The sequence below is a fragment of the Kogia breviceps genome, chromosome 8, assembly GCF_026419965.1.
Source record: "Kogia breviceps isolate mKogBre1 chromosome 8, mKogBre1 haplotype 1, whole genome shotgun sequence".
NCBI classification, from domain to species: Eukaryota; Metazoa; Chordata; class Mammalia; order Artiodactyla; family Physeteridae; genus Kogia; species Kogia breviceps.
Window position 1 is genome coordinate 37,157,085 of NC_081317.1, and position 27,916 is coordinate 37,185,000.

The following is a 27,916-nucleotide window of genomic DNA, read 5'->3' on the forward strand; positions in this document are numbered from 1 at the left end:
GCACGTTAGACCTTGCCCCCTGCCCTCCTTCCCAGACTTTGCCCTCTGCCCTTGCCCCACCACTGCTTCAGGCTGCTTTGTGTGTGTGCCTCTCGTGTATGCTGGGCAGCAATGTTTCCCGGGGACATTGTGTTGACTGTTTGCTCCACCTCCCACATCCTTTCCTGCGCTACTCTGTGTCCCGAGAGGCTAACCCCATGGACTGCATCTCCCAGGCTTGCTTGCCATTTGCCTCCGGTTACGGTCCACCGGTGAGAGGCACTGTAGAGCCTGGGAGGAGAGAAAGGTCGAGGTCTATATTTTCCCTCCTCACTGCCTGCAGCTTTTCTGATACCAGTTGTGTCTCTGACCCTAGACCCCCTGGCGGCTTCTCCCCTGGAGCTCCAGCTTTCCCAGGATCGTGACTTCTTCCTCTTGCCTTTTCAGCCTCAGGGGTGGGAACTAATGGCTCCCCTCTGTTCCTAGCCTCCGGATGCTTCACTGTCTCTTGTATGTTCCTGTGAATTGTGCCTGTGACTTTGAACTTTCATTAAATCTCCACCAGGACCCTGACTGATACAGATAAAATGAGTACCACTCTGGTACACGAGATTGTTAGGTTGAATGCAAGATGATCTTAGTAACAGGCCACGGCATTAAGTAATGCTGAATCACACAGTGAGAAAGTCATTCCTTTATAAAATCCCCTTGAAGGTCTTTAAATTGCTCTAGTAGCAAGTCTCAATTTGTGACATTAAGTTTTTAGCATGTCTTCAATCCTTGCTAATCTTCCCTTTTAATAAAGAGAGAGTGTAAAAAACTATACCCCTATTAAAAAAAAAAGAAAAATATGGAAGCATGTTCATCCTCTTTCTAGGACAAAAAAAAACAGAGAGTGGGCAACAGTATATAGCTAGAATTGTTTTGTTTGTTTGTTTGCGGTACGCGGGCCTCTCTCTGTTGTGGCCTCGCCCGCTGCGGAGCACAGGCTCTGGACGCGCAGGCTCAGCGGCCATGGCTCACGGGCCCAGCCACTCCGCGGCATGTGGGATCTTCCCAGACCGGGGCACGAACCCGTGTCCCCTGCATCGGCAGGTGGACTCTCAATCACTGCGCCACCAGGAAAGCCCTAGATTTTAATCATATTGCTGTTCATTGCATTTATTTTTATTTATTGGTAGTAGTGGTATGGGTTTTCCATTTATGGTAAGGACATTAGCGATTTCACTTTCAAACCTATGTCTTTTAGTAAATAAAAAGAATCAGTTTTATAAATATTACATAAATAATAATGGTAGAACTTTGTGGGGCAGGGGAATCAGCTGAATAACACATTTGGGTCCCCTGGGCCAGGAGAGGTGCCCTGTGTGCCCTCGGTCCTGACCTCCTTCCGGCTTTTGCCTGTCTCTCACAACAGACCCCCGAAGGCAGAGCTGGCCTCTCCGCTTCAGGGCTAGAACTGGGGTGGGCACAGGGGGAGGCTCCATGAGTGCATCAGGGAGGGGCTCAGTGAACCGAATCGCACCATATAGTTCGTACCTTTGGTTCAGAGTTAATAGTGACAGTCACTGCAAGACCTGACTTTTAAAATTGGTGATCCAAACACAAAGGTAACCCTTGTTTAAAGACCAAAGACTTCAGACTGAGGACAGGACAATGGGAATATCCAAGGGGTTGGCGGGGAGGAAGAGAAAACTGGAGCTCCCCACTGCCCCGGGTTATAAAAGTAGAAAACTTGGCAAACAGAAGTGTAAAGAAGAAAACAAAATGACTCAACTCTCTAGGCCAATGGGATGGACATTTTAGTGTATTTCTTTAGAGATTGTTAGTCCAAGTCCGAGAAAAGCCATGCGACTTCACAAGAATGGGTTTGTCCATTTCCCTGTGCCTGGAAACCTGTGTACAGGACGACCCCTGTCAGGAATAAGCTTTGTCTTAGTGGCACTGTGGGCTGGGGCTTGCCGAGGGAGACCAGAACGGATTTGGTAAATGCCAGGCACTCCGGCACCTCACGGACAGTTTTTGCTGGGAGGATGAAAGGTTAGGACAGAGTTTGTATACAGTATTATTAAAATAACAATTTCATAGGGAAACATTAAAATCATAGGAGGAAAACATTTTTTTTTGCTAACCACTGACCCCTAGTGGTAAAAAGTGGCAGGCCCTGAGGGAGAAGCCGCTTTTGCACCCTGGTCAGAAGAGACTTCCTGCAAACGCTCCTATCTGGTGAGCTGGCAACAGCCTCCTGCAGTGATCTTTTTGGCTGTGCGCTCCTCTGCTGGCACCCGGGGTTTCCTTCCTATCGCAGAACCACAGTTCAGCAGCTATGGCACTCAGCTGGCCACAAAGGCAGTGTGTGCATGGCAGCCACGTGCCATGAGTGGCTGTCTCCAGGTCCCCACATCACCCCATCCTGTCTCCTGGCTGGTGGCTCAGCCTTTAGCCTCCAGTGCAACGCTAAGCCAAGTTGCTAAAGGCAAACGACCTTCCTGCTGCCTGAGTGATGTAAATGTGTCCACGTGGGCACCTCTCCCAGGGAAAGGAAGAAGGCCTGACCATTCTAGCAGAGAGGTCAGGGGCGTCCAGAGCTCTGGCCTGGGACACAGCAGAGCATGGCCCCCAGGCACGAGCAATGCCACTGTGGAGGGACAATGCAGCTGTTTCTGGAGACGGACTTCCTTCCCTGGAAGCCACACTCCAGAGTAGGCTTTCCTCAAGTGCCTGACAAAGAAACGCTGCTCTGTCCATTCCCCTACGGCACACGACGCCCCTAGGGCCTGCCAGATGCCTCTGGTCAGGTCTCCCGCAGGTGGCTGTCCTGGCACTTCCTATTTGTGCCACGCTGCTTTTCCCAGGACTCCTTTCTGCTGTTATGTTAGGGCCAGGCCCAGTGGAGGACTGGCGGGGTCCAGGCCCTGCAGGGTGTGCTCGTCCCGCACTGGGCAGGGCAGGGCAGGGCAGGAGGAGGGCCTGCTCTGGAGCCTCCTGCAGACATAGCCTCCTGGCTCTTCCAGGCCTCAGGCAGGACTAGAATTAACTGAGGACGAATCTTGTCACCTGCAGGGGTTGTCTGGATAGAAACTTCACGCACCCCCTTGGAGCAGACCGGCCACCTGGGCATGAAGCAGCGCGGGCCTCTTCCGTCCTTGCCCAGGCCCTGTGGGAGGCTGCCTGGCTCTGGCCAGACAGCTCTGGGATGAACTAGGTATGACCTTAGTCCAGGGGTCACACACTCCAATGCACTCCTGAAATGTCATTTCTGCCACAGGGCAAACCTTCAGACACGGGCGTGGAGGAGTCTGCTCCTGAGCTCTCCCACCTGGAGTTAGGGTGCTGTGTGAGACAGGGTGAAATGCAGAGCCTGCGCCCCTCTACATGGGGTAGCCCCTCCTCTCCACTAACTGGCTCCAGGCGGAAATGTGAATCCAGTGTGCCAGAACTACCAACTTGTTACAAGAAACCAAATAGCCAACTTTTTAGGTGAGACTTCTTGATTTTATTTATTTTTGGCTGCATTGGGTCTTCGTTGCTGCACACAGGCTTCTCATTGCAGCGGCTTCTCTTGTTGAGGAACACGGGCTCTAGGCTCGAGGGCTCAGTAGTTGTGGCTCGCAAGTTCTAGAGCGCAGGCTCAGTAGTTGTGGCCCACAGGCTTAGCTGCTCCGCGGCATGTGGGATCTTCCCGGACCAGGGCTCAAACCCCTGTCCCCTGCATTGGCAGGCGGATTCTTAACGACTGTGCCATCAGGGAAGTCCAGACATCTTGACTTTTAAACGTTGGAAGCTAATTCAATGTTTCTCCTTCCCCTCATACTACACAGAATGCTGCAGCTCACCAGGCTGCTGACCTCTGACTTATTTCCCAGCGCCTCGAGTTACTTTTCTCTCTGCTGAGTGTAGTGGGGAGGTTCTCCTTGTCCAGAGCACCTGTTGTCCTCGAGAGAATCTTGTGTCAGTCAGCCCCATGACCCAAGTCTCTCTAAGCCCTGGCTGAAGGACACAGTGACATTTGCCGATAATCCAGCCATCCTGAGCTGCATTTTATCAAGACTCTATATCTGGATTCTTCCAGATGTGGGAAATTGACCAGAAGGAAGATGACTGGAGATATTACTTCTGAGGGGTGAGGGCTGAGCTGTTCTCCCTCCGGGGGAACCCAGATGTCACTTGATATGTGGCTGCTTCACTTTAGCCCATGGGCTCCTGAGGCATAAATTCATATCCAATACGACTTATAAAAATTCCAGGTCACAGATCTGGATAGCTCTCATCTCTTTGTCTTTCTCTCTGTCTCTGCTCTTTGTCTCTGTCTCTCCGGCCCCCTGCCCACCCCCACCCCCCCACCCAGAGATTGGAGTGACCTTAACCCACAGCAGGAGAGAGCTGGTTCCCTCTAGGGGTGACACAAGGAACTGCTAGAGAAGCTCACTTTGAACCTTGAAGCAATACTGGTCTGGCCCACACATAAGAGGCTCAACTTAATCATTAAACCTGGAAAACTATTGGCTTCTGAGAAGGTGTAGACCTATCTTACATACTGAAACTGAACAAAATTACATGGAATGGAAAATGGAAAGCATGAGCACAAATATGCCCCAAGTCAGACGGAGTTATAAGTATCATTAATAAGCCCTGGCTCAGAAGCCCGACACTTCATGAATCGCCAGCTGTGTGACTCCGGGCAGTCTACTCGACCCCTCAAGGCTTCAGTAAAAGGGTGGTAAAAATGCCAATAAGGCTGTCACGTGGATTAAATGAGGTGTCACACGTACCACATTTTGCCTAGCTCCCGGCACATAGTTAGTACTCAGTACGCATTAGCAACACGTGTTAGCAATATTGTAATCATTCTAATTATATATCCATTTTGGTTACACTTCTTCCCCTAGTTTCAATTCTATTGCTGTGTTCAGAGGGAAGAAGTTGAAAGGGGCATGCAGATCTCAGTCAGCTCTCCCTCACTCCAGCTAATGCTGCCCAGACATCCTTCCTCATGGAGAGAGAAATTACATAGAAACACAAACTTTAAAACATTTGTTTTCATCCTAGGGAACAGATATGACACCTTCGTAATATGTACAGAATGTGAGTCTGAGGCACAGAGCTTCAACACTGACGTTGTTTAGGAAACTCTCTGAAGGTCTCTAGTCTTATCTTTGAAAACCTTAATTTCCTCACTCTAAAAGGGTGGGTTTAGGAAAAATGACACCCCAGACTGCACCACTTCCTCTTGCTTGCTGCAGGTGTTTCTCCCTGGGGAGGGACAGGCCACCCTGGAGTGCCGGGCATGAACCCGTTGATAATCGTGTCTGTGGGAGGTGGAGGCAGACAGCAAAATCGTTTTCCCAACTAGGGTCCCGGGGAACAGACGGGCTAACTGAAAAGCCATAAAGGAGCCTTTCAAAGCCACCACCCCACTTCCAGATACACGAGGGCGGGCTTCCCCGTGCACCCAGTTTTGTGGCTCTGTGTTCTCGCATTCCTGGATGTACCTGCAGCATTCCAAGAAGAAAGCATAAGGGGTGAGGACCCGTCCTGCGGGCCGATGTTCCATCCGTGCAACCTTGAACCTGTGTCAGTCCAGACAAGCTCTTTGTGTCTTCAAGGGCAGAGTCCCAGAGCAGAACACGATTGTGCTATTTTGCACGTTTGTGATCGAGGACCGTGATTTCAGTGAGGCCCTTTCCTCGCTAGCACCAGGGCAGGGTGCGCTCACTGGCCAAGAGCCGGGAGGACCACACCTGGAAGCCACCAAGGCAGCGGGAACCGGTCAGCCTCAGGCCAAGAGCTCCAAACAAAGCCACACCTCCTCCCTGACCGTGACCTTGGAAGTACCCAGTGGAGAGACAGGGACTGGTGGGGTGCCTACCTGCCGGCTTGGAGGCCAGGGGTGAGGGTGGGAACCGGGTGGAGTTGGTGGAGGACAGCCGGGGCCGGCGTCTTCGGAAGAAGCTCCTCAGCAGCCCACACTTGAGAGATTCCACCAGGGTGGTCTTCCCAGACCCCGAGTGGCCGAACAGCTTCAGCTTGATTCTCGGCTGCAGGTTCTGTGTGGGTCTCAGTTGCTGGATGAAGAGTCCTCTGTGCGTGTCCTGAATATAGATGAGAGAGGGCCTGTTAGTCACAGGAGAAGAGCAGCCCCTCAGCAAAAGGCACATCCTGATTCCCACCGTTCAGGACCCCTGCTGCATCCTTCCGGTCTGTGAGTTTTCTTTGCCTTTTTAAAAAAATTGAGGTATAAGTGACCTATAACATTGTATTAGTTTCAGGTGTACAACGTAAATGATTTGATGTTTGGATATATTGTGCAACTATCCCCACAGTAAGACTAGTTACCATCCATCACCACACATAGTAACAACTGTTTTCCTTGTGATGAGAATTTTAAAGAGCTGTTCTCATCAACTTTCAAATGTGCGGTACAGTCACCACGCTGTACGTTACATCCCCAAGACTTATTTAACTTATAACTGGAAGTTTGTACCCCAACCTGCAATTTCTACCCACGTGGCAGATACAGTCTGTTCTGTCCCCACTGCATTAAAAAAATTTAAATGTAAAATAAACATACAATTCACCATTTTAAAGTGAACCATTCAGCAGCTTTTAGTGCATGTACAATGTTGCACAACCATCACTGCTATCTGGTCCCAGAGCGCTTTCACACCCCCACAAGGAAACTCTGTGCCCCTGAGCAGTCACTTTCCAGGCCCCTCTCTGCCCGGCTGCTGGCAACCACCAGTGTGCTGTCTCAGTGGATTTGCCTACTTCCATTGCCTTTTGATGCACAATGAATTGGAGAGAGCGATTCCTGCCAAGTGGTCAATTTAAAAGTGAAACGGGGTCAGCCCCGTTAGACTGGTCAGGTCACCTGCTCCTTCTGTGTGGAGGGGTCTTGCTCCCTTACGACTCTCTGAAGGTACAAGATGATGAGAAGAAGGGCATCACAAGGTACAAAGCTAAATGCTGGGGAGGGGCCTGGGGGCCACGACAACCTTTCCGCTTTCTTCTTTCTCAGCCCTACAGGGGAGAAGCAGGCGTCTCTGCAGCCCTGGAGAATTCACAGATTCATCATCAAACATTTATGGAGGACCTTTCGTGTGCCGGAACAGCAAGGTCTACACCCGCCCCAGATCCGCAGTTTTGGGGGGACACAGACATGCGAACGGTGTGACATCAAATATAACATTGGTGCTTTTGAAGGGATGGTGTTGGTGAGGTGCTCTGTGCCCCCCAGAGAACCCATCTCAAGGGCTACGTGGGGGGGCATTGATCATGCCACCCTGGCTCCATCCCAGCCTCACACACCCGGCCTACCTACGATGATCCCCTCTGCTTTAGCTTGTTAACTTCCACGCATCCCAGGAGACCTATCTTGCTGCGGCCTCTCCAGGAGGTCTCCTCTCAGGCAGGCTCAAGCACACGTGTGGCTCTCCATCGTCACCCCACTAGACTGTGACACTCTTCTCCTTTAGACTCAAGGGCCAAATCTTGAGGGGAGAGACGGTATCCCCAGCACCTGGCACAGGTAGGATGCCCAATAAAGAGGTGTTGTGTAAATGATGTACTCATGGGGTGACCCATGCAAGAGCATTTCGGAGGCGAGTGTGTGCCTTTCCCTTTCAGTGTGATCTCAGACCTGGCCGGACCACTGCTTCCAGACCCAAATCCTGGGAGGCGCTGATTTACTGCTGATCTCTTCCAGCTGGGCCACCGTTACTTTTTCCACCAATGACCAAGGATGGCAGCGTGCTCAGTAACAAACACGGCTCCCCTGAGTTCCTACCCCCATTTTCTCTTGGTAAACACTGATCCATCTTTCTCAGCAGGGGCAACACTGTCCCCTAGCTGGCATTTTGGAAATGGACGGTAGCAGCTTTAGTTCTCAGCGTTGGGGGATACTGCTGGTGGTGGGTAGGTGGGTGCTAGGGGTCCTGACGTGTACGTACAATGTCCTGAGCGGTAAGAATTCTCTTGAGTCTGCCTGACTTCTGAGTGTCTGCTGAGCATTTATATAAGAGAAAAACTTTGTTTATGATCATCTGAGCTTAGGACTTAATTGCATTTTACATATGACCCAGAGGGTTTTGGGAGGGCTTGGTTTAATACATAGTGACTTTCTCAAGAATGCAACTATTTTATACACTGGTGGAATTATATATACATGGGTTTTTTTCCTAAGCTTTCAGGAGCTCTGATCCCCACTTCTGAAATGTCAGCCTGTTGCTGCTGTATTTGAGTTGCTATCCCTCCCACATCCGTGGCATCTGTAGGTGTTACATTCAGTGATTCTGCAGATGGGTCCAAGTATCTGCCAATTTCACAATGTCTCCTCTTTGCCTGTGCTCCACATTTACATACACATTCTATTATACTATATATATTCCTTCGATGTCTTTGTTATATTATAGTTAGGGCACTCTATTGATCTTTTATTTTATTTGTTTTTTTTTTTTTGTGGTACACGGGCCTCTCACTGTTGTGGCCTCTCCCTTTGCGGAGCACAGGCTCCGGAAGCGCAGGCTCAGCTGCCGTGGCTCACGGGCCCAGCCGCTCCACAGCATGTGGGATCTTCCCGGACCGGAGCACGAACCCGTGTCCCCTGCATCGGCAGGCGGATTCTCAACCACTGCACCACCAGGGAAGCCCTTTATTTGTATTTTTAAAATATTTATTTATTTGGCTGTGCCAAGTCTTAGTTGTGGCCTGTGGGATCTTTAGTTGCGGCACGCGGGCTCTTAGTTGTGGCATGCGGGATCTAGTTCCCTGACCAGGGGTCGAACCTGGGCCCTGTGCATTGGGAGCACATGAGTCTTAACCACTGGATCACCAGGGAATTCCCTCTATTGACCTTTTAAAATTACCTGTGTAGGTACATTGTTATCTTTGAATTTTATTTTGGGAGAGTAAAGGGGCATCACAGTATGTACATTATAAAGTACTGGGTCGGCTAGGGTTGGAAACCATGGTTTGGACAGTGATCTGGTTTCTTTTTCTAACCTCAAGCACTGCATTGGGTGGAAAAAGCTAGGGAATCTTGCCAGCAATTGCCCTGAATTATTACCCAAGTCAGCACAGAAGCTGAAAAGTTCTATCCTGAGACAGTTACTCACTGGGGTGCTGCTGAGCAGGCATGAAGAAATGGGGCGCTGGCATTCTCCCCATGTCATCTACTGCTGCGGATGAGCCCATGATCCCCTGAAAGAAATCTACCATCTCTCATTCTAATTTAATCTCCGAAACCAGCCCTTTATCTTCCCTTTAAGTCAGGCCCCCACTACATCTCCAACCACCTCACGCTGAGTGTCTGAACTGTCAGCATCCCCTTCCGCTAGGAGTACCTCACTGCGTAAATTAAAAAGTTCTCCACCTATTTCATGACCCACAGCCACCCAACACGCACAGCTCCTTTGCGTGAAGCCAGTATCTGCTTCTCCTGATACGGGGCAAAGGCAGAAAACCTGCTTCCAGCTTCAATCCCGTCATTAGGTCTGGACGCACTGTGCAGTGAATCGCTCGCTGCTCTCTTCTGTTTCGTGCCTTCCTGATCCTGACACTGTGAGCTTTGGCCAACGTGTCTGTCCTGTGGGAAGGAGTGAGGGCACTTCTGTCCCTTCTGCACGAGTCCCCGCAGGCCCTTCCTCTCTGAGCAGACCTGCACCCAGGGAACCGAGGGACACAGGTGCTACCCTGCGTGCTTCCAGCAGCAGCTGTGAACCAAGGTGGGCTTGCCCCACGCAGCTGAGAGACGGTATGTCTCCACTTTGCTCAGCGCCGCCTGAGGCTGAGAGCCCCGCTCACTCCTCCCCATTCCACGCAGGGCAGTGGTGGGCCGGCAGCGGCTGGCGATCTGTTTGCCTGCTTCCCAGGTCAGCCCCAGAAATGGAAGCCGGAGGCAAGAGGACCCAGTGACAGTGGGCTGTGACCTTGGTCCGGTTAGTCCAGGTTAAACAAGAATCCTGCAGGGTCACGTTTACAGAAAATCCCCCACCCCTGATAGCTGAGCAAATTCTTCATGCCCAACCTTGATACCTGATCACCCTGGCGCGCCTTCAGCAAGAATTCTGATGAATATTATAACCTTTTTAATTTTGCGGTACGCGGGCCTCTCACTGTTGTGGCCTCTCCCTTTGCGGAGCACAGGCTCCAGACGCGCAGGCTCAGCGGCCATGGCTCACGGGCCCAGCCGCTCCGCGGCATGTGGGATCTTCCCGGACCGGGGCACAAACCCGTGTCCCCTGCATCGGCAGGCGGACTCTCAACCACTGCGCCACCAGGGAAGCCCAGAATATTATAACCTTTAAAACTTCCTATTTTCCCGCTGCCTCAACATCCCCACAAACGGGCTGTGAGAGCCGGCCCAGGTGCACCGGTGTGTAAGGTGGGCTCAGCCACAAGTTCCCCTTCCTACCCTCCCGAGGGTGACCCCGTGACATTCAAACGCACCAGTGACACTACCCCCCAGTCCTCCTGCCTTTCCTCATGTACCCACCCTGATCCCTAGTAAAGGCACTTGCCACGGGGGCTCACAGCTTGCCCCTGGCTTGAGTCTGAGCTCTGTGACAATGCTCTAACCCCTGTTTATGATATAAAAACCTATGTTTTGCCCTGAGCCTCCCCTCTGTCTCCTCTCGTGGCCACAACCGGCTGACCATCTCATAAGAGAATCCAAAGCAGTCAATCCAGCAAGAAGCCTCCCCGCCTTTGGGTTTCCTCTTAGCAATTTTCCACCCACTGTCCTCCCCGCCTTGCTCCTTGGCTATAAATCCCCACTTGTCTTTGCTGAAGTTGGGGTTGAGCCAGTCTCTCTCCTCTGCTACACGCCCACTGCAGTAACCCCGGAAGGGTCATGAATTATTCTTTCATGAACAGCCGGAGGAGTTGTGACAGATGCATTTCCTGTCTGCAGCAGTAACTTCCACGTTTGTATCTCCCAGCTTATGCTGTGTTTTCACTCACATCCCTTATTAAACCTCAAAGAAACCTCTGTGGTTAATGTGGTCGTTCTCTCTTTCAGATGTGGAAACCAAGGCTCAGAGGGGCCAAGGCACTTGCCCAAGGCAAAGACAGAGCTCACCACCAGGTCTCTTTTCTACCACTGCTGTCAGTGAAAGGGAGGTGGTGGGTTTCTCAGAAGGGGACTGGGAGCGGTAAACAAGGATTTGCAGATCAAGAGCAGAATCTCAAAGTGGGGATGTCTTGAGTTACAAGCACTGAATATCCAAGGAGGCAATTTCCGGTTTGTCCCACTCAGAAGACGCTTCCCAGTTAGTGCAGGGTGCCGATTTAAAGTAAGATTTATAAGTCATTGCTACGATAAAGGCAAGTAGAATGAGAAGGGGAACACTGCTCTGGATCTGCTTGGACAAAGGGCACATTTCAGCACCTCATTTTTCCTAAGCAAATGAGTTGGATTGCTGGCCTGCGTTAACAGGCTCCACATCCTCGGGGAGCCCCAGGGAGGCTTCAAGATTTTTTTTTTTTTTTTTTATGAAATTGCAGATTGAGCCTTCATCTGGAGGGGCTGTGCTCATCTCAGAACCCATCACTAGCTCACATGTTGTTTCTCCAATAATAACTGTCCTCAAGAAATCTTGTTTTGTCCAAGAAAATACTGCTTCACTGGACTGACAGCTCGGCTTTTACAATCCTCAATTCCAGACGATCATACGAACACACACGCGTTCTCACCTTTCAAGTGGAGGTGAACGGTGGGCAGGTGAGAAAGATAATTCGCAGGCCAAAGAAACGGGTACAGGGGTTGCAAGCCATCCCACGTTCCTGCTCTCTGCCCAGGGCCTTTGCACGTCTCCTGGCCCTTCCTTTCCCCTTCCACCAGGACCTGCTGGCCTGGGCTGGGCTGGACTCATTCATCCTTCACCTTGTCCTTGGGAAGATGAGCCAGGACACTGCTCTCCATCAAGACTGACAGAATCCACCATTATCTCGAAAGGCAAGGAAAAGCAAGATATACTCTAGATTTCCTATCTAAGGAAATTTAAGCTCGTCCTCGAGGACGACCCCTCTTCGTGCTCACTAAGAACTTCGGAGAATCTGAACACAACTGAATTTGATACAGCAATCTGAGACAGAAGTTTCTGAAATCTCTCCCCTCCTGGTGGGTGATGCGTTTCCACTTTTCACCACGAGATGTCGCAACAGGGACGGGTGGCGCATCCAGACCGGGGTCCCCAGGAAGGCAGCTTGCATCAATCAGTCTAAGAGTCTGTGCTCTCCAAGGCAGACTGGTTTTGATGCGGAGAGGGGCAAAGGAGGGTACGGAGTGTGCTCTTGGCTAGCTCTAGAAGGTGGTAGGATATCGATGTCTTTGGAGGGGGAGCACTAAAGTCCATCCGTGGTCTGTATTTAACAGAAGCTCTAAGACCCTCCCTGTGCCCGGGCTGGTCAGGTCCTCACTGGCTGGGCCGGGGGAGCATAAGCAGGGACACTTCCCCGGGGGAGTGGAGGGTTCTTTGTTACCCAAGTCGTGGCTCATGCGTTGAAATATTCTCGTGTCCTGTCCTGCTCGCCCCCAAAGGCTGGCGGATGTGTTTGGGACGTGGTGAGGCCTCTTGCAAGCAGGCTGGGAGGCTGGGGGGAAGCAGCAGTGAACCCCGAGGAATCAGAATCCTAAACCAGAACCTGGGCTTCCAGGCGCTCACAAAGGTGCTCTTGTGAAAGTGGGAGGCTAGAGCACATGTTTCCCCGTTAGCTTTAACTATATACTTTAAATATTTACATGGGGAAAGTGAGCTCTCATTTGTATTCTTGCCCAAAGCTCACAAAGTAATTGAGCCTGGACAACACTAGTCCAAGCAGCTGTCCTATCTCACCTGGCCGCCAAGACCACCTTCTATCTGGTCTCTCGGTCTGAGCGGGGGGAAATTCCTAACCTACTTACTTAACACACTTGGACCAATAACCAGTCACCTTACCAAGATCTGTAAAGCTGGGCCTATCTTTCAGATCAGATCTCCTCGGGCATCATTTTCTGCCCCAAAGACCACACTCAAACTCTGTTGCTAACCCCATCACCCCCTCCTTTTTTTTTTTTTTTTTTTTTTTTTGCGGTACACGGACCTCTCACTGTTGTGGCCTCTCCCGTTGCGGAGCACAGGCTCCGGACGCGCAGGCTCAGCGGCCATGGCTCACGGGCCCAGCCGCTCCGCGGCACATGGGATCTTCCCGGACCGGGGCACGAACCCGCGTCCCCTGCATCGGCGGGCGGACTCTCAGCCACTGCGCCACCAGGGAAGCCCACCCCCTCCTTTTTGATCTATTTCCTAGAACACACCTGACTCTTTCTTGACTGCCTCAGGCCCTTTTCACTCATTCCCTCTGCATTCTCCCAGCCCTTCCTCTGGTTGGCTCCTCTTTCTTGGCTTTGGGTGTTGGTTTAAATGTCACCATCACAGAGGCATCCCCACACCAGTAAGTGGAAAGCAGCCACCACCTGCCATCCCCTTACTTTCTCTCATTTCACCCCATTTGAATCCCCTTCACTTACACCAGGGGGCAGCAAAGCTTTCTGTAAAGGACCAAGTGGTCTCTTGTGACTGCCACGTATGTGTCTAGAAACCAGCCAGAGACAGGAGTAGATGGAGGGATGTAGCTGTGCGCCAATAAAACTTTATTTACAAAAACAGGTGATGGGTTGGTTTTGGCTCTATGGCCATTGTTTGCCACCCCCTGACCTATCTGGCATTTTCTTATTTATTTATTGGCTGGTCTTCCCTTCCCCTTTGTTTGCTGTGGTCTCTTTGGTGCCTAGAACAGTTCTTGGCCTATAGTAGATACTACGACTATCTTTTAAATGGGTATTATTTGGAAACTGCATTGCTTTTTGAAGGCCTGGTTACTTTGGGTTTCTAGTTTCCTTTCTTCCAGCACCTTGTGCCCCCTGGCAATTTAGCGTTCACTTTCTCACCTGCAATGGTAACTAAACATGAGCAGATTGACAGGCAGGCCCATCTCCAGTCTGGGAAAGCCAGATAAGAGCATGGAGAGATGACATGGCTTTCCACACGTGGCAGGATGCAATTAGACCCAGCAGGATGGGAGCAGCAGCTCTTAATTATGCAAATGCAGTTTACTTGTGGTGAATTTTAAATTCTGGGCAAACTCCCAACTTTGTCCTATTTTTCAAAATATTCCTGGGCATGTTTCTTCACTGTCTAGTCTCAGGCTTAGGAAAAGCAACTACTTTTAATATCAGTTTACAGAAAAGCTGATTAGAAGAACAATCAAACAAAATAAAAATAAGCCAACTCCCCCAACCCCCTTGAAAGTAGTATTTTAAAATCAGATGAGAACTGACCTTGCAGTGATAGTAAAAATGGATGCCAATGCAAAATCTAAGTGCAAGCCCTCCCCCGCCTGTCATAACATGCACCCCTCCTTTTTCTAGGAGAAGGAGAAGTGGTTTGGCTAAGTAACAACACAGTTCTTGGGCAGGTTTGGAGGGCTGAAGGGGGCTTTGTTTAGTAGTGGGGGTGAGCACCGGGGCAGTGGAGGGTGCAGCTCCTCTTTATAAGAAGGTAGTACCTACAATGCAAGGTGGAATTGTGGGAGCCTCCAGAGACCCCGTAGCAATGGTGTGCTGGAAAAGCAGCTCATTGCAGGGGGCTTGGGGCGGGGGTGGGAAAGGTCTGATCTGTAGTGTTTGCTGATTCCTGTGGGGTAAATACCACCACCACGGCTGATTTCAAGCCCCGAATGTGATGGCACTGGACACGCAGCTGGGGAGAGATGTGTATGGGGGGGGTCTCCCAGACAGTGCCTGGGGCCCCAACATGCCACTACCCCCAAATCATCTCCTGTTGAACTGGATCAGAGAGGAAGATGCACTGTGTTCTTCCTACCCTCACAAGCCCCAGCTCGGCCGCCCTCTCCCCCCACCTGCCCCGATGTGCTGGCTGCAAGGGTCTCACTTCCCCGAAGTCAGCCTCCTGCACAAAGGATCAGAATCTTCTCTCAGTTTCTTCCGGCCCACCCTCTGCTGTCCTGAGCTGGTCAACACGATGACTTTTTTTTTTCTTTTTTTCCAAATTTCTGATTGCCGTGATTGGAAAGAGTCATGCATTCACTAGGGAAGAACAGACTAGAGAGGAAGATGAAGAATAGACTTTTAAACACATCAAGTTTGTGAGTCATCAGATGGAGATCAGAAGATCTATGGACATGGGCTTCCCCGGTGGTGCAGTGGTTAAGAACCCACCTGCCAGTGCAGGGGACACGGGTTCGAGCCCTGGTCTGGGAAGATCCCACATGCCGCAGAGCAACTAAGCCCATGCACCACAACTACTAAGACTGTGCTCTAGGGCCCGCGAGCCACAACTACTGAGCCCACGTGCCACAACTACTGAAGCCTGCACGCCTAGAGTCCGCAACAAGAGAAGCCACAGCAATGAGAAGCCCGTGCACCGCAACAAAGAGTAGCCCCTGCTCAACTCAACTAGAGAAAGCCCACACGCAGCAACGAAGACCTAATACAGCCAAAAATAAATAAATAAAATTTAAAAAGAAAAAAGATCTCTGGACACACAGGTGTGGGCTTCTAGAAGGAGATGAGAGATGGAGGGAGGGTTGGAAAGTCCTCAGTACGCGTCAACAGTTGAAGTCCAAGGCAAAGATGACACTACCCACTGGAAGGGGGTTAAGAGTGAACAGATGTAACCCTGGGACATACCAACACCTGGATCAGGCAGAAGAACAAGATGACTTTGGTTCTATTTCCAGAAGAGAAAGCTCCATGGCTTATCCCTAACAAATGTTTAAAAATACGTTCCTAGACTTGCCAACTGATTAAAGGTGAAGACACAGGGAACATTTCTGTTGCTAATTTGGCCCTTAGAAACCAAATGGCATAGCAAGGCAACTTAAGGCCAACCTCCCTGCTGTCCCAGATGCAGACTTCTCCTCATGACTGTGCTTAGGATCCATGTGGGGTGGGTAGGACTGAGGGTGGCAACACCCTAAGGGGTGTTAGGAAAGGTATAGAGGCAGTTTTTTTGGTTTCCACAATGAATGGGGGAAGGAATGAATACCTTAAACATTAGACGCTTGGGGGTCCTCGCATCCTCCAAAGACAGGAAGTTCCACCCACCCAAAATGCTGATGCTGATAACACCCTGATGAGAAACACTGGCAAATATGGAGGAGACAATGACATTGAAAGGAAATGGTGATAAGATGCCCCTAAGTATAAACTACCCTCTTCCCGTTCCCCTCACCCATTGTACCGGGCTGTGGACAGTCTCTTCCTGCAGATGATCCAGGTTATGATTGTACTTAAATCTACTTTCTTGGCTTTCTCTGCAGGTAGAGCCTGCTCCTTGAGGCAACCGCCCACAAGTCCTCCGCGATGCATTCTCCAGGGATGCACTGGGATATCACGATCATTTTCAAGAATCAGGTTCCAGTGCTGGGTGTCCCCAAATCCCAAGCAGTTATTTATTTTGGGATTTTTTTTTTTTTTTTTTTAAAAGATAGGGCTTCCCTGGTGGCGCAGTGGTTGAGAGTCCGCCTGCCGATGCAGGGGACATGGGTTCGTGCCCCGGTCCGGGGAGATCCCACATGCCGCGGAGCGGCTGGGCCCGTGAGCCGTGGCCCCTGAGCCTGCGCGTCCGGAGCCTGTGCTCCGCAACGGGAGAGGCCACAACAGTGAGAGGCCCACGTACCGCAAAAAAAAAAAAAAAAAAAAAAAAAAAAAGATAGAGGGTGGTTAGAAATGCTTGGCAGCCAACTCCTCCCTTTCTGGCGACTCAGAAAGCTGAGGTCTAGAGCCATTTGAGGGAATGACAAAGGCAAGCGAAAACGCACGTCTCTCTGAACACAGAGTTGGGGAAAACTCAGCTGCAGGGCATGGGGCTCTGGGTGACCCCGCGGAAGGCGACCCATGCCTGCCACAAAGCACGTGAGCTCACTGGGGGAAAGGACCATCCCTGGCTGGCGAGGAATCAGCACCGAAGAAGCCCTGAGCCCCTGATCGAGCCCTGAAAGCAGATATTTCTGTTTTGGTCTGGATCTCTGCCCTGCACGAATTAGTATGTTGCTTAACCTTGTGGAGTCCAGGTTTCCTGCAGGAGCATCCCCATCTCGGGGATGTAAAATTACAGTGCCGCCACACATACCGAGGAGTAAATGGTGGCTGTTACTAAAAATGACTGTCAAGTGTACCCTGCCACATTTGCCATTGCTGATGCCCCAACTTCTGCTCCTGGGAGGGGGGCGTCACAAGAGGAGTCTCCATGGAAACCTCCATGTTTCCCCCGGACTCAGAGAGTGGACCACAGGATGCAAGCAAGGATGCCGACTGTGGCAAACACATGGTGCTTACTGTGTGCAGGCACTGCTCTAAGGACATCATTTACATCACCTATCTGACCCTCATCACCATCCCGTGAGTAGCACTATATTCAGCCCATTTAACAAACAGGGAAAGTGAGGCCCAGGGCTGTTAAACAGTTGGCTAGTTCATCCAGCTAGATGGCAGACTGGGGTCTCCTGAGTCTGCACTCTCAGCCTTTACCCCATATTTTGCCTCTCAAAGCAAAGATGAGAGGGGAACCTTTAGGTAGATTTTGGGCTCTAACATGGATGATGTACTATATTCACAGGCATTGAAAGACTTTCTTTGTCTCCTTACAAAAACCACAGGATAATGGTAAAATACTAAACGTTGTAATATTCCCTCTTAAAAAAATCTAGACACCAAAAAACAAAGTGCAAATTAATGGAAGAAAAAAAAAAAAAAAGGGAAAGCCAAACTGGGAACAGGCAAGAACCCACGCCACCCGGAATTCAAAATTCTGGTCTGGAAACAGCCACCCTTCCCTGAGATGCGTGGAGCTGCACCTCCTATATATATTTCTAATTATAAAATAGTCGAAACATATTACACCCATCCAATCCACCCAACCTCAGCTATCGTGTTGGGTGCTCTCCTTCCTGTCTTTTTTCTGGGCATTTATCCGTTGTTTCCAACCTGCCATAATAGACATCTGGGTTTGCACCCAGCGTAGCAATCTGTTTTTAAATAAAAGGAAGGATCTTCCTAACGGGTAGATGGGCAGTAAAACACAGCACAGTCCAAGGAAAAGCCTCGTCCCTCGGCCAAGGGTGACCCTCAGACCACTGGAGGTTGTGGTTTGCAGTTGATTTTTGCTTAAAGAATAGACTGCACCTTCCCCTGGGGTCACTGCTGTTTAACAAGAGTTTCTGAGATGGTGAACCGCACTCCAAGAAAGTATGTGGCAATGGGACTGTCCAGAGTGCGCCACTTGTGAGGGGGCTCCCCGTGTGCCAGCTGAGCCCACAAAACACCCACAGGGACAATGCTAGGGCTCAGATCAGGACGATGGCGCCAGGAGTGGCAGGTGGGTTAAAATCCCACTCTGTGGAATTTGGGAAAACGGAGAATACCTGACTCAGCAAGTTTATATACCTGCTAAGGTGTTAAGCTTAATAAAGTGTTTCTACCAGTGGGCCGTACTAGAGGCTAAATAATTAACTGTAAAAATGTGTGCTCATCCAGCCTGTGGAAAGGCCAGATTTTGTTTCCGTTTCTTTCCACTGTGGATGAAAACTATAATGAGGAATCAATTTCAAACAGCTCTTATATTGTGACAATTTGTCTACGAACGTAAGACTCCACACACACACAAATATGGGGCTCCCTGCTATAAAATCCAGCAAAAGTCAGAGGTTGCAAACTGGTGGCCTGAAGTTGTGTTTCATTTGGCTGAATACAGCTTCAAATAAAGTGAATTTTAAGATCAGGAGATTTTATGTGAAAGTTCATTATTGACTTGCTGACAGACGCATAGGCTCCCCGGCACACCCCTTGTTTTGCCTGTACACAAAAGGTTTTCCCTTGTTTTTCTAGTTCAAATTCTCCCTCACAATGAGACAGTCCGTGGTGGTACAGAGTAGGAGAATTAATTAAGCCCAGAGTTAATTTAAGTCTTTCCTGTGAGAACGTGTGAATAAGGAGGGATCTCTTTCTGGAACCTCTAGATCAAAGAAGAGACTGAACCGCTGCAGTGGCCTGGGGATCTCAGTGTTTATCAGTTCACAGGATCCAAAACACAAAGGTGTGAAAATGAATTATCTTCCCCAGGTCAACTCCGAGCACTGGGGAAGAAATCATTCCAACCTACGTATGTGTCCCTTCTCACTCCCCCCTCAACCAGGACCAGGAGGCCAGGGGACCACTGTGAAAATTCAAACTTTCAGTAGCTGTGAAAGTTACTATGATTATAAGACATTATAATCCCTCTCCCAGGCACTTTTCAATTTATATGGCAGGATCTCTGTAGGATATACACCAAGCTCATTCTGGACAATACCTTTTCAATGAGCACTTAACTGAGTAATTTTTTTTATTTCTATATAGTTTGTTTTTTGAAAAATTATTACATGATTATTATAGGAAATTTGGAAAAAATTCAGTAATGTGTAAAGAAGAGTGTTAATTAAAAAAGCAAAATCCAAAGACACCACTGTTACCCTTTTCTTCCCATGCATTTTAAAAAGACATAGCTGAGGGCTTCCCTGGTGGCGCAGTGGTTGAGAATCCGCCTGCCGATGCAGGAGACACGGGTTCGTGCCCTGGTCCGGGAAGATCCCACATGCCGCGGAGCAACTAAGCCCGTGAGCCATGGCCGCTAGCCCTGCGTGTCCGGAGCCTGTGCTCCGCAACGGGAGAGACCACAACAGTGAGAGGCCCGCATACCGCAAAAAAAAAAAAAAAAAAAAAAAAGACATAGCTGAGATTACAATGTGCACATAATTTATCTTCTGCTTTGAAGCCCAGGAACATCCTAAGCAATAAACTCCTGTTACTAAAACCTCTTCAAAAACATTTTAACGGCCCCAAACCACTCTCTTTTATAGCTGTCTGTCAATTTACTAGACTTCATTGTTGGTCATTCAATGTTTCCAATTTTTATTACTGTATTTTAAATAATACTGCAGTGGACATCTTTGTGCATAGAACTTTCTTTCTCTGTGTTTCTTCCATTTCTTCAGGATACAGTCACAGACATAGAATCCCTAGCTTAAAGGGTGTGACTATTTTGAAGTCTCTCAGTACATACTGCTATGATGTGGGCTGGAAAGGTACACCTGCATTTACTTATTTTTGTCATGTTTCCTCAAACCTTAGAGCAATAACGTTGGATAAACTGGAGCACAAGTGATATCTTGGAGCTTGAAACATTAAGAAGGAAAGAAGCAGAGTCAGCTTTCTCATTTCCCCTCTACTTCACAGTGGGGAGGGGGCAGGTATTACAAAGCGGGTAGGAGGAGGGAAACCAGGCATAGCGACTGCAAAGAAGCCAATGATTTCCAAGTCTCGATACAGAAGAAGAAATCAGAGAGGTAGCCAATGTGTTCATGCAAATCGATATGCAAACCACAGCACAGGACCAGTGCCTTTTGGTACCACCTGTGTGTCCAAAGCCTCTTTTGTTCATCCTCATAGTTTACAAGAGAAAAAACAGAATCTTTCACATAAAAACAGAGCATTTCAGACCACAATTTCTCACCTTTCGGAGTCTTGTGAGGAGACCTGCTACGTGTTCATGCTGTTCCGATTTAGCAAGATCTTCTGCTGTCTTTCCATCCTGTTGGAGAAAAACGATTAGTATTGTCCTCCACGACAGAGAGCTGTGTGTTCCACACACCAGTACTGCCATCTGAGGCAGAAACGGTGTAACAAACATCAGAAGCAAATAAGGTGGACAAAAGACCATGTCCTGGATTATTTCCCTTTCTGTGGAATCCTTATTTCACTTGATTGTCCAAAAAAGGAAGATAAGAAGTAGAAAAATCCGTGCATCGGTGCTTTGAGGTCCAATGGCGAGATGTCTCAGGCCCACAGGCTTTAATCAAACCAGGCACCTCGTTAGCGGGCAGATTACCCTTCGTCCGGAACCTCCTCTCTTCAGTTAGGCCAACGATAAAGACTGTCATTTGCTGGCAAATTCTAGTTAGTGGAAGCTAACGTCTTAAAATCCTTCCATGGACAATCTGCAGCACTCATATCAAGCTAGTTACTGGTAATTACTGTGCGTTTCAAAGAAAAGGCTGAGCTTTACAATTTTGATCTGAAGATTTTCGGTGAACATAAAAGGAGGAAATAAGGGTCCACGGCACTCTGGTGTTTGCTTTTTAACTAGAGAATTTTCACAGGGCTGCAGTTTCACACCGAACGAATTCCTTTCTGTTTCCAGGCCGTGAACATGCACGATGATGGCTAACATTTATTGAGCGCCTCCTAATAATCTCAGTGAGTCGTGTGCAGTAACCTCAGAGCCACTCCAGGGCGGCAGGAACGCCGGCTGTTCACGCACTACCGAGGAGGGAACGGAGGCTGAGGTATCTTTCTGCTGCAGTTTTAGGAATTATTGCAAATTTAAAAGTAGAAAAGATGAGAGGCAACTTCAAAAGAAATAAAAGCAACATTTTTTTTTTTTTTTTTTTTTTTTTTTTTTGCGGTACGCGGGCCTCTCACTGTTGTGGCCTCTCCCGTTGCGGAGCACAGGCTCCGGACGCACAGGCTCAGCGGCCATGGCTCACGGGCTTAGTTGCTCCGCGGCATGTGGGATCCTCCCGGACCAGGGCACGAACCCGTGTCTCCTGCATCGGCAGGCGGATTCTCAACCACTGCGCCACCAGGGAAGCCCGAAAAGCAACATTTTTTTTAAAGAAGAAGACTAAGGGGCCTTTGGCTCATCTCTCAGTGTTCACCAGGGACAGTTCAAGTTCTATTCCCCCGGGGAGGCTGGGGGAATGCCCGGATCTGACAGACAGCACACCTGCCAATCTCTCAACCCCGGTCACAATCCCTGCCGTCAGATCAGCTTTTCTCAGCCTCGGCACTACTGACATTTTGGCCAGGACGATTCTCTGCTGTGGAAGGCTGTCCCGTGCACTGTGGGATGGCTAGAGGCACCTTGGCCTCCATCACTAGACACCAGTAGCGTCCCCCTTCCACCAGTTGTGACAACCCCATGTTTCTGGACATCGCCAAGCGTCCCCTGGGGGGTGAAACTGCCCAGCTGAGAACCACAGCCATGGGATGTGGTCGGAACTCAGGTAGGCACTCCGGAGGAGGCACGCTTTACACTCATGCCACCCGCCTCTCTCTGCCCGCCCTCAAGTCCTGAAATGGCTCCAACGGGCAGACAAAAGCTTCTAGTTTGCTCTGGGGTGAATTAGGTAATTTCTCAGACACCACATCCAAACCAGGGATGTGTGCCAAACTGTCTAGATCCTTCCTGACACGATAAGAACAGGCCTTAGTTCCCAAATCTCACAGCACATTGGAATCACCAGGGTCTTTAAGAACTCCTGCTGCCGGGCTCCCACCCATATGCTCTGCTTCTACCTCTCTGGGGTGCGATCTGGGCATTAGGGTTTGAAAGCCCTCCCAGGTGACTCTATTGTGCAGCAAAGTTTTGGGACCGTTGCTTTAGTTGGAAGAAATCTGAGCTTCGACTTAAATTTTCTGTCCTCTGCTGTGACTGGCCATGAATTCCTCTTGAAGACCTCAGATCTGCATAGCACACAGACAGAGGATGTTCACTGGCCAAGTTACTCTCCACTGTTAAGTCTCTCAAATGTCAGGAAAACAGCCATCAATAACAATTCCTTACGTTTGCACAGCACTTCACAGTTTGCAAAACATGTTGCTCTAAAGGACACTGTTTGGGCTTCCAAAAGCAATGTCTGCCAGTGTAGTAGAAAGAGTTTGAACTTTGGAGTGAGAAGGACCCAGGTTTAAGTCTGGATTCTGCCCCTGCCCAGCTGTGTGGTCAGTCACTCGGCCTCCCGAAGCCTGGGTTTCTTCATCTACAGCATGAGAATTGACACCCTGACTGCATAGGTTCTTGAGCAGATTAGAGAAAACCAAATGGAAAGAACCAACAAAGTACCAGGCACAGAAAAAGCAAGCAGCAGTAACCATCAAAAAAAAAAAAAGAGCTGAGAGTGTCCCCAAACTTCCTGACTTTCTGTTCAAGAGGGAAATGGGTAGGAGCTGGATCTCTTCATTCTGGCCCTGTGCTACCATGCACCCCTGAGCAAGGTGCCAGCTCTGCAGCTGGCCCACGAGCAATCCTAGCACTCACTTCTCACACACAGTGGTCTGGGAGGTCTCACTGAGAAGGTTATATTTGAGTCAAAACCTGAAGGAGGTGAGTGAGCAAGACATTTGGATACCTGAGAAGTCTTGCAAAGAACAGCAAGTGCAAAGGCCCTGAGGCAGCAGGATGACTCTCACGTTTGAAGAATATCAAGGAAGCTCATATGATTGGTGCAGGTGGAGCAAGGGGAGGAGGAGGAGAAAGAGATGGGGACGGGGAGGCAATGTGGACCTTTAGGGACATCCCTACCCCATCACAAGGACTTTTACCCTGAAGGAAGGTCTGAGCAGATGAGGGACATGATCTGACGTATGTCTGCACAGGGTCAGGCAGGCTGCTGTGTGAGGAACAGACTGTGGACTGGGCAGGATGGGAGCAGGGACACTAGTTAGGAGACCAGGACAAGTTACCCGTGATCATGGCCAAGGGCTCGCAGCCTCACGGGAATATCAGCGGTCAATTCCAACAGAGCAAGAAAGGGGGCAGGGCTTCCCTGGTGGTGCAGTGGTTGAGAGTCCGCCTGACAATGCAGGAGACGCGGGTTTGTGCGGTCCGGGAAGATCCCACATGCCGTGGAGCCGCTGAGCCTGCGCGTCCGGAGCCTGTGCTCCGCAACGGGAGAGGCCACAACAGTGAGAGGCCCGCGTACCGCAAAAAAAAAAAAAAAAAAAAAAAAAAAGAAAGAAAGGGGGAAAATCACACCCACTGAAGGGGACTGGGAAACAGGAGGCGTCCTGGGGCTCCAGTTGAATACTGGAAGAGGACAAGGAGTTAGTGTTCTGGAATCTTCCTGACACCAGTATCACGCACTACTAAGTGCCTGGGTGCCTACTAGGCACTGAAAGGCTCTCCCTGTGAAGGCAGAAGCATGTCTCATTGCCTCACGGCAGGGGTATGATTGTGTATGTGGGGGAACCATGTGCAAGAGGTGGGGCTGGAAACAGAGGAGGTTCCAGAGGGAAGGAACAGCAGGTGCCGACTGGATGAGGTGGGAATGAGCGAGGTCCCAGGACCTGCAAATAGTCCCACTCAGTTTGGTATAGCCAAGGGGGTGCAAGGTGAAGAGTGAGGTAGGCAGTGAGCAGGGACCAGGCCAGGGAGGACACATCCTGAAGGCAGCAGAGCCCCGGGATGCTTTGCAACTGGAGCCCACTGCAGACTGGCTTTTCTAGAATGATAAATGTGGTGCTGGGTCGGAACTGTCAGGAGGACCATGAGGCTACAGGTGAGGGACCAGTTCCAAGGCAGAGCTGGTCCTGGGGGAAATACACAGTGAGATTTTAACCAAGTGGAGGCAGAGGACGAAGAGCTGTGAGTTCGAGAAGAATCCAGGATGTGGCCACCAGCGCGATGCCAGGGAAGAGAGCATCCACGTTTCCTGGACCAGACGACTGGATGTACGCAGGAGGCTTCTGCAAAGGGCAGACACTGAGGGAGGAGAGCAGACCCGGAGGGAGAGGACGCAGCGTGGAGGCGGGGGGCCTTCCAGAGGTGGCGTCCACCAGGCTGGGTCCCAGCGCAGTGCTCAGGGGACAAGTGGGGCCGGAGACCTGGACGTGGACCTGAGTTTTCAGGTGCAGCTGCAGCCCTGGGGCTGGTGAGAGGAGCAGGGGGCAGAGAGCGGGAGGGCAGCCGGCCGGGCAGGGTGGAACAGCAGCAAGAAGACTTGGAGCTGGAGGAGGGCAGCAGAGATGGGAGGGAAAGCAGGGGCAAGCAGGATTTTCTTATCCAAGGCCAGAGAGAGTGTCAAGGAAGTGCCGTGTCCTGGAGAGATAACTAGACATACCTGCTGGCACTTAGGTGAGAAAGACAACAAAGAAAGGTAAGGAAGGAAGCGATTATAGTACAACAAGAGTCAGAGTGGGGCTTCCACTGGGGGCAGGGGTTGGGGTGAGCTGTGGCTGGGACAGGCCACTGGGGGTTTCTGGGGTGGCCTCGAAAATTCTACCTCTTGACCTTAGTGGGGTTACAAAGGTATTTATCAAATCCACCAAGTTTTACTTTTGCTCATGTCCTTTCCTTAAAAAAAGTCTGTTTGATTTTACAATAAAAAAATTTTGAAGGCGAGGGGACTGGGGCTTCTGCAGAGTCGAGGGAATTCCGGGAGTCAAGGATAGACTGTGGCAGGTGGAGGAGAGGTGGGAGGGAAGGAAAAAGAGGACTGGACCTTCAGAAGACTCTTCTCAGTTATCCCGGCTGAGGACAGACTGGGAGAGGGAGGGTAACAGCTAGAGGCGCTGTAGGTTGAGGGAGGTGGTACCCGATGGGAAGAACCCTGTGGTCAGGCAGAGGGGAAAAGCTGGCCCATGAAGAGGGCTGGGCTGTGCCGTCCAATAAGGCGGCAGCCCAGCCCACACGCGGCTCCGCGGGGCTGCAAACGAGGCCGAGCTAAGATGTGCTGTGGGTATAAAACGTACCCAGATTTCCAAGACTTCAAAGAACTGGAAGTATCTCAATAATTTATAAATACTGACTACAAGTCAAAATGATAATATTTTGCACATTATTGGGCAAAATACATTACTTTATATGTTACTTTTAACATATTAAAATATATTAGTGAAATTAATTTCCTCCGTTTCTTTTTCCTTGTCAGATGCGGCTACTAGAAAGTCTAGTACGACACAGGCAGCAAGCTGTCCTTCCATGGAGCCGGCCTCAGCCTGCAGCACGGCGCCTCTGTGATGACCCGCACCCTGCATGGAGCCCACGTGGCTTCCCCGCCCTAGGAGACCCCCGTCTCCACCGTGCCTGCTGGGGGGGCCATGTACATGCAGCCCCACCAAGCCCCGCGGGCCTGGGGCCTTCCTTCTCTCTCCACTCTCTCTGCGGAGCGCTCCTGACCCCCGTGGAAACATCCCTGGGGGCTCTGGCTCTTAATTCTCACGGGTCCCATCCAGTAGCTGTATATTTACTGCTGTGACCCTTGGGTCTGACTCTCTCCCATTAGACTAGAAGTTTCCCGAGGGAGGGGCTGCTTGCCTGACTTGGCCCCTCTGTGTTCCCTGTTCTGTGCCTGGTGTGCAGTGTATGCTCAGTATCTGCTGAATGAATAAATGACTGAGGCCCTGTGAGGTGGACTCTTGGGGACCAGGGAGCAGCGTCTGCGGTGAGCTGGGAAGGGTGGGGTGTGGAAGTTACACCCGAGGGCCTCTTGAGGGGGCGCCAAAGGCAAGGAGAGATGACCGCGGGCTCACAGCAGTCAGGGGGCAGCCCAAGGACCCAGCAGAGGCCGAAGGCCACACATCTGAGAGGTCCCGGCCCACACTGCCGGGCGGGCAGGGGTAGCTGCTAGCATCTTCACAGCCGTCCCCGACAGTTTACTTTTTATGAGGCAACATCTGTAACAAAGAAATACTTCTCCCCATCAAAATGTACATCACTTCTCTATGGTGGAGTAGCTGGACTGAGTGCCAAGGCATGGATGGTCGGGGTCTGATAATGGCTCGTCAGGTCATTGCATGGTGGTAGGTGGGTTTGTGATGGGCGAGGAGGTGCCCTAAGAAGGGACAATCCCAGGTAGAGCGCTGGTAAGCACTGGACCTGCAGAAGAGCCCAGCTCGGGGCTCAACACTGCAGAGAACAGACCCACTGCTTGTGGGGAGGGAATCACATCCCTGTCACATTAGCACAGCCAGAGAGGCAATGTCCTAGGCCGAGAGCCAGTACCCATTTTCTGTCAAGGGCCAGGTAGCAGATATCTGGGGCTCAGAGGACCATAGGGTCTCTGTTGCAATTGTTCATCAGTCCTTGTAGAGTGAAAATGGGCACAGACGAGGTGTAAACAATGGGCGTGGCTGTGTCCCAGTAAAACTTTATTAAAAGAAGCAGGCAGCAGGCTGAATTTGGCCTGTGGTCCATAGTTTGCCAACCCCTGTATGACTCTCCAGCCTCAGAGCCCTGATTTTCCCAAGGTTGGCCACCATATTTCAAGACTCCGATGGGTCTCCTTAGAGAAACACTTTACGTCAGCAAAGTTCTAGTGAGTTTTAGGAATCTCCCACATGAGCAAATGGAGACTCAATCCACTGTTGGGCCAGAGACAACTCAAATGATAATGTTTCACTGCAGCAGTAAAACAGCAACCTTATCTCTTAGCGGACATATTTTTCCTCGTTGGTATTTCTTGAAATGTGAATCAAAGGGTTTCTTCTGCAGGGAGGTACCAGGTCTGGAACGGGAATGTCGGCAGTGAGACACTTAAAGAAATGAGATTTAAAGAAATCTCATTTAAAAATATGTTGTGGGCCTAAGGGCAAAGCCGGACTTTTTAAAAGAGAGAGAACAGCTCTTGTCACCTGTTCCCCCCACGCTGGGGGGCCTTCCTTCTCCCTCCCTGAAAGGAGGGGACACGTTTAGAAAAGATAAACACACAACCTAATAGAAAACACAAAGGCCTGTTGTGTAACACAGGAAACGAAAAGGCCAGTGGGAAACAGCAGGTGTTCCTGGCAGCGCAGGCCTGGTGGAAGAAGAGGATGAGGCATTAGCGGGGTCTTACCCCGGGTTTGTGTGGGCAAATGTTTACATAACTGCAGTGGAGGAGCTGAAGCTTAACAGCAGCCTGTCTGCTCTGGAGTGCTGTTGCCAAGCAATACCTTTCCCCTTGTGCCCTCGAGGACTGAGGGGTTTGTAATTGCTTTCTCCTGCCAGAGGGCTACTCACCGAAGTCAGCGCCTCCACGTTGGCGCCTGTCAGACAGAGGTAGCGGACCACGTCCAGAATCCCGTTGTTGGCTGCAAGGTGCAGAGGCGTCCGTCCGTACTGGAAGAGACAAGAAAGACCCA

General features: G+C 50.3%; 1 protein-coding gene across 7 annotated transcripts in view; it reads right to left on the bottom strand.

Annotated features, from left to right (window-relative positions):
- The window catches only part of DAPK1 (death associated protein kinase 1), a 212,519-nt gene that overhangs the window by 20,258 nt on the left and 164,345 nt on the right, over positions 1–27,916 (bottom strand). For 6 of the 7 annotated variants that reach the window (XM_067041208.1, XM_067041210.1, XM_067041211.1 and 3 more), the window contains exons 18-20: positions 27,795–27,893; positions 20,529–20,606; positions 5,849–6,071 (exon numbers count right to left, since the gene is read on the bottom strand). In XM_067041208.1, coding sequence (XP_066897309.1) covers positions 5,849–6,071; positions 20,529–20,606; positions 27,795–27,893 — 400 coding nt within the window. Of the gene's footprint in view, positions 1–3,521; positions 4,183–5,848; positions 6,072–20,528; positions 20,607–27,794; positions 27,894–27,916 lie in introns of those variants that run through there. The other variant, XM_067041214.1, reaches the window with a different exon arrangement.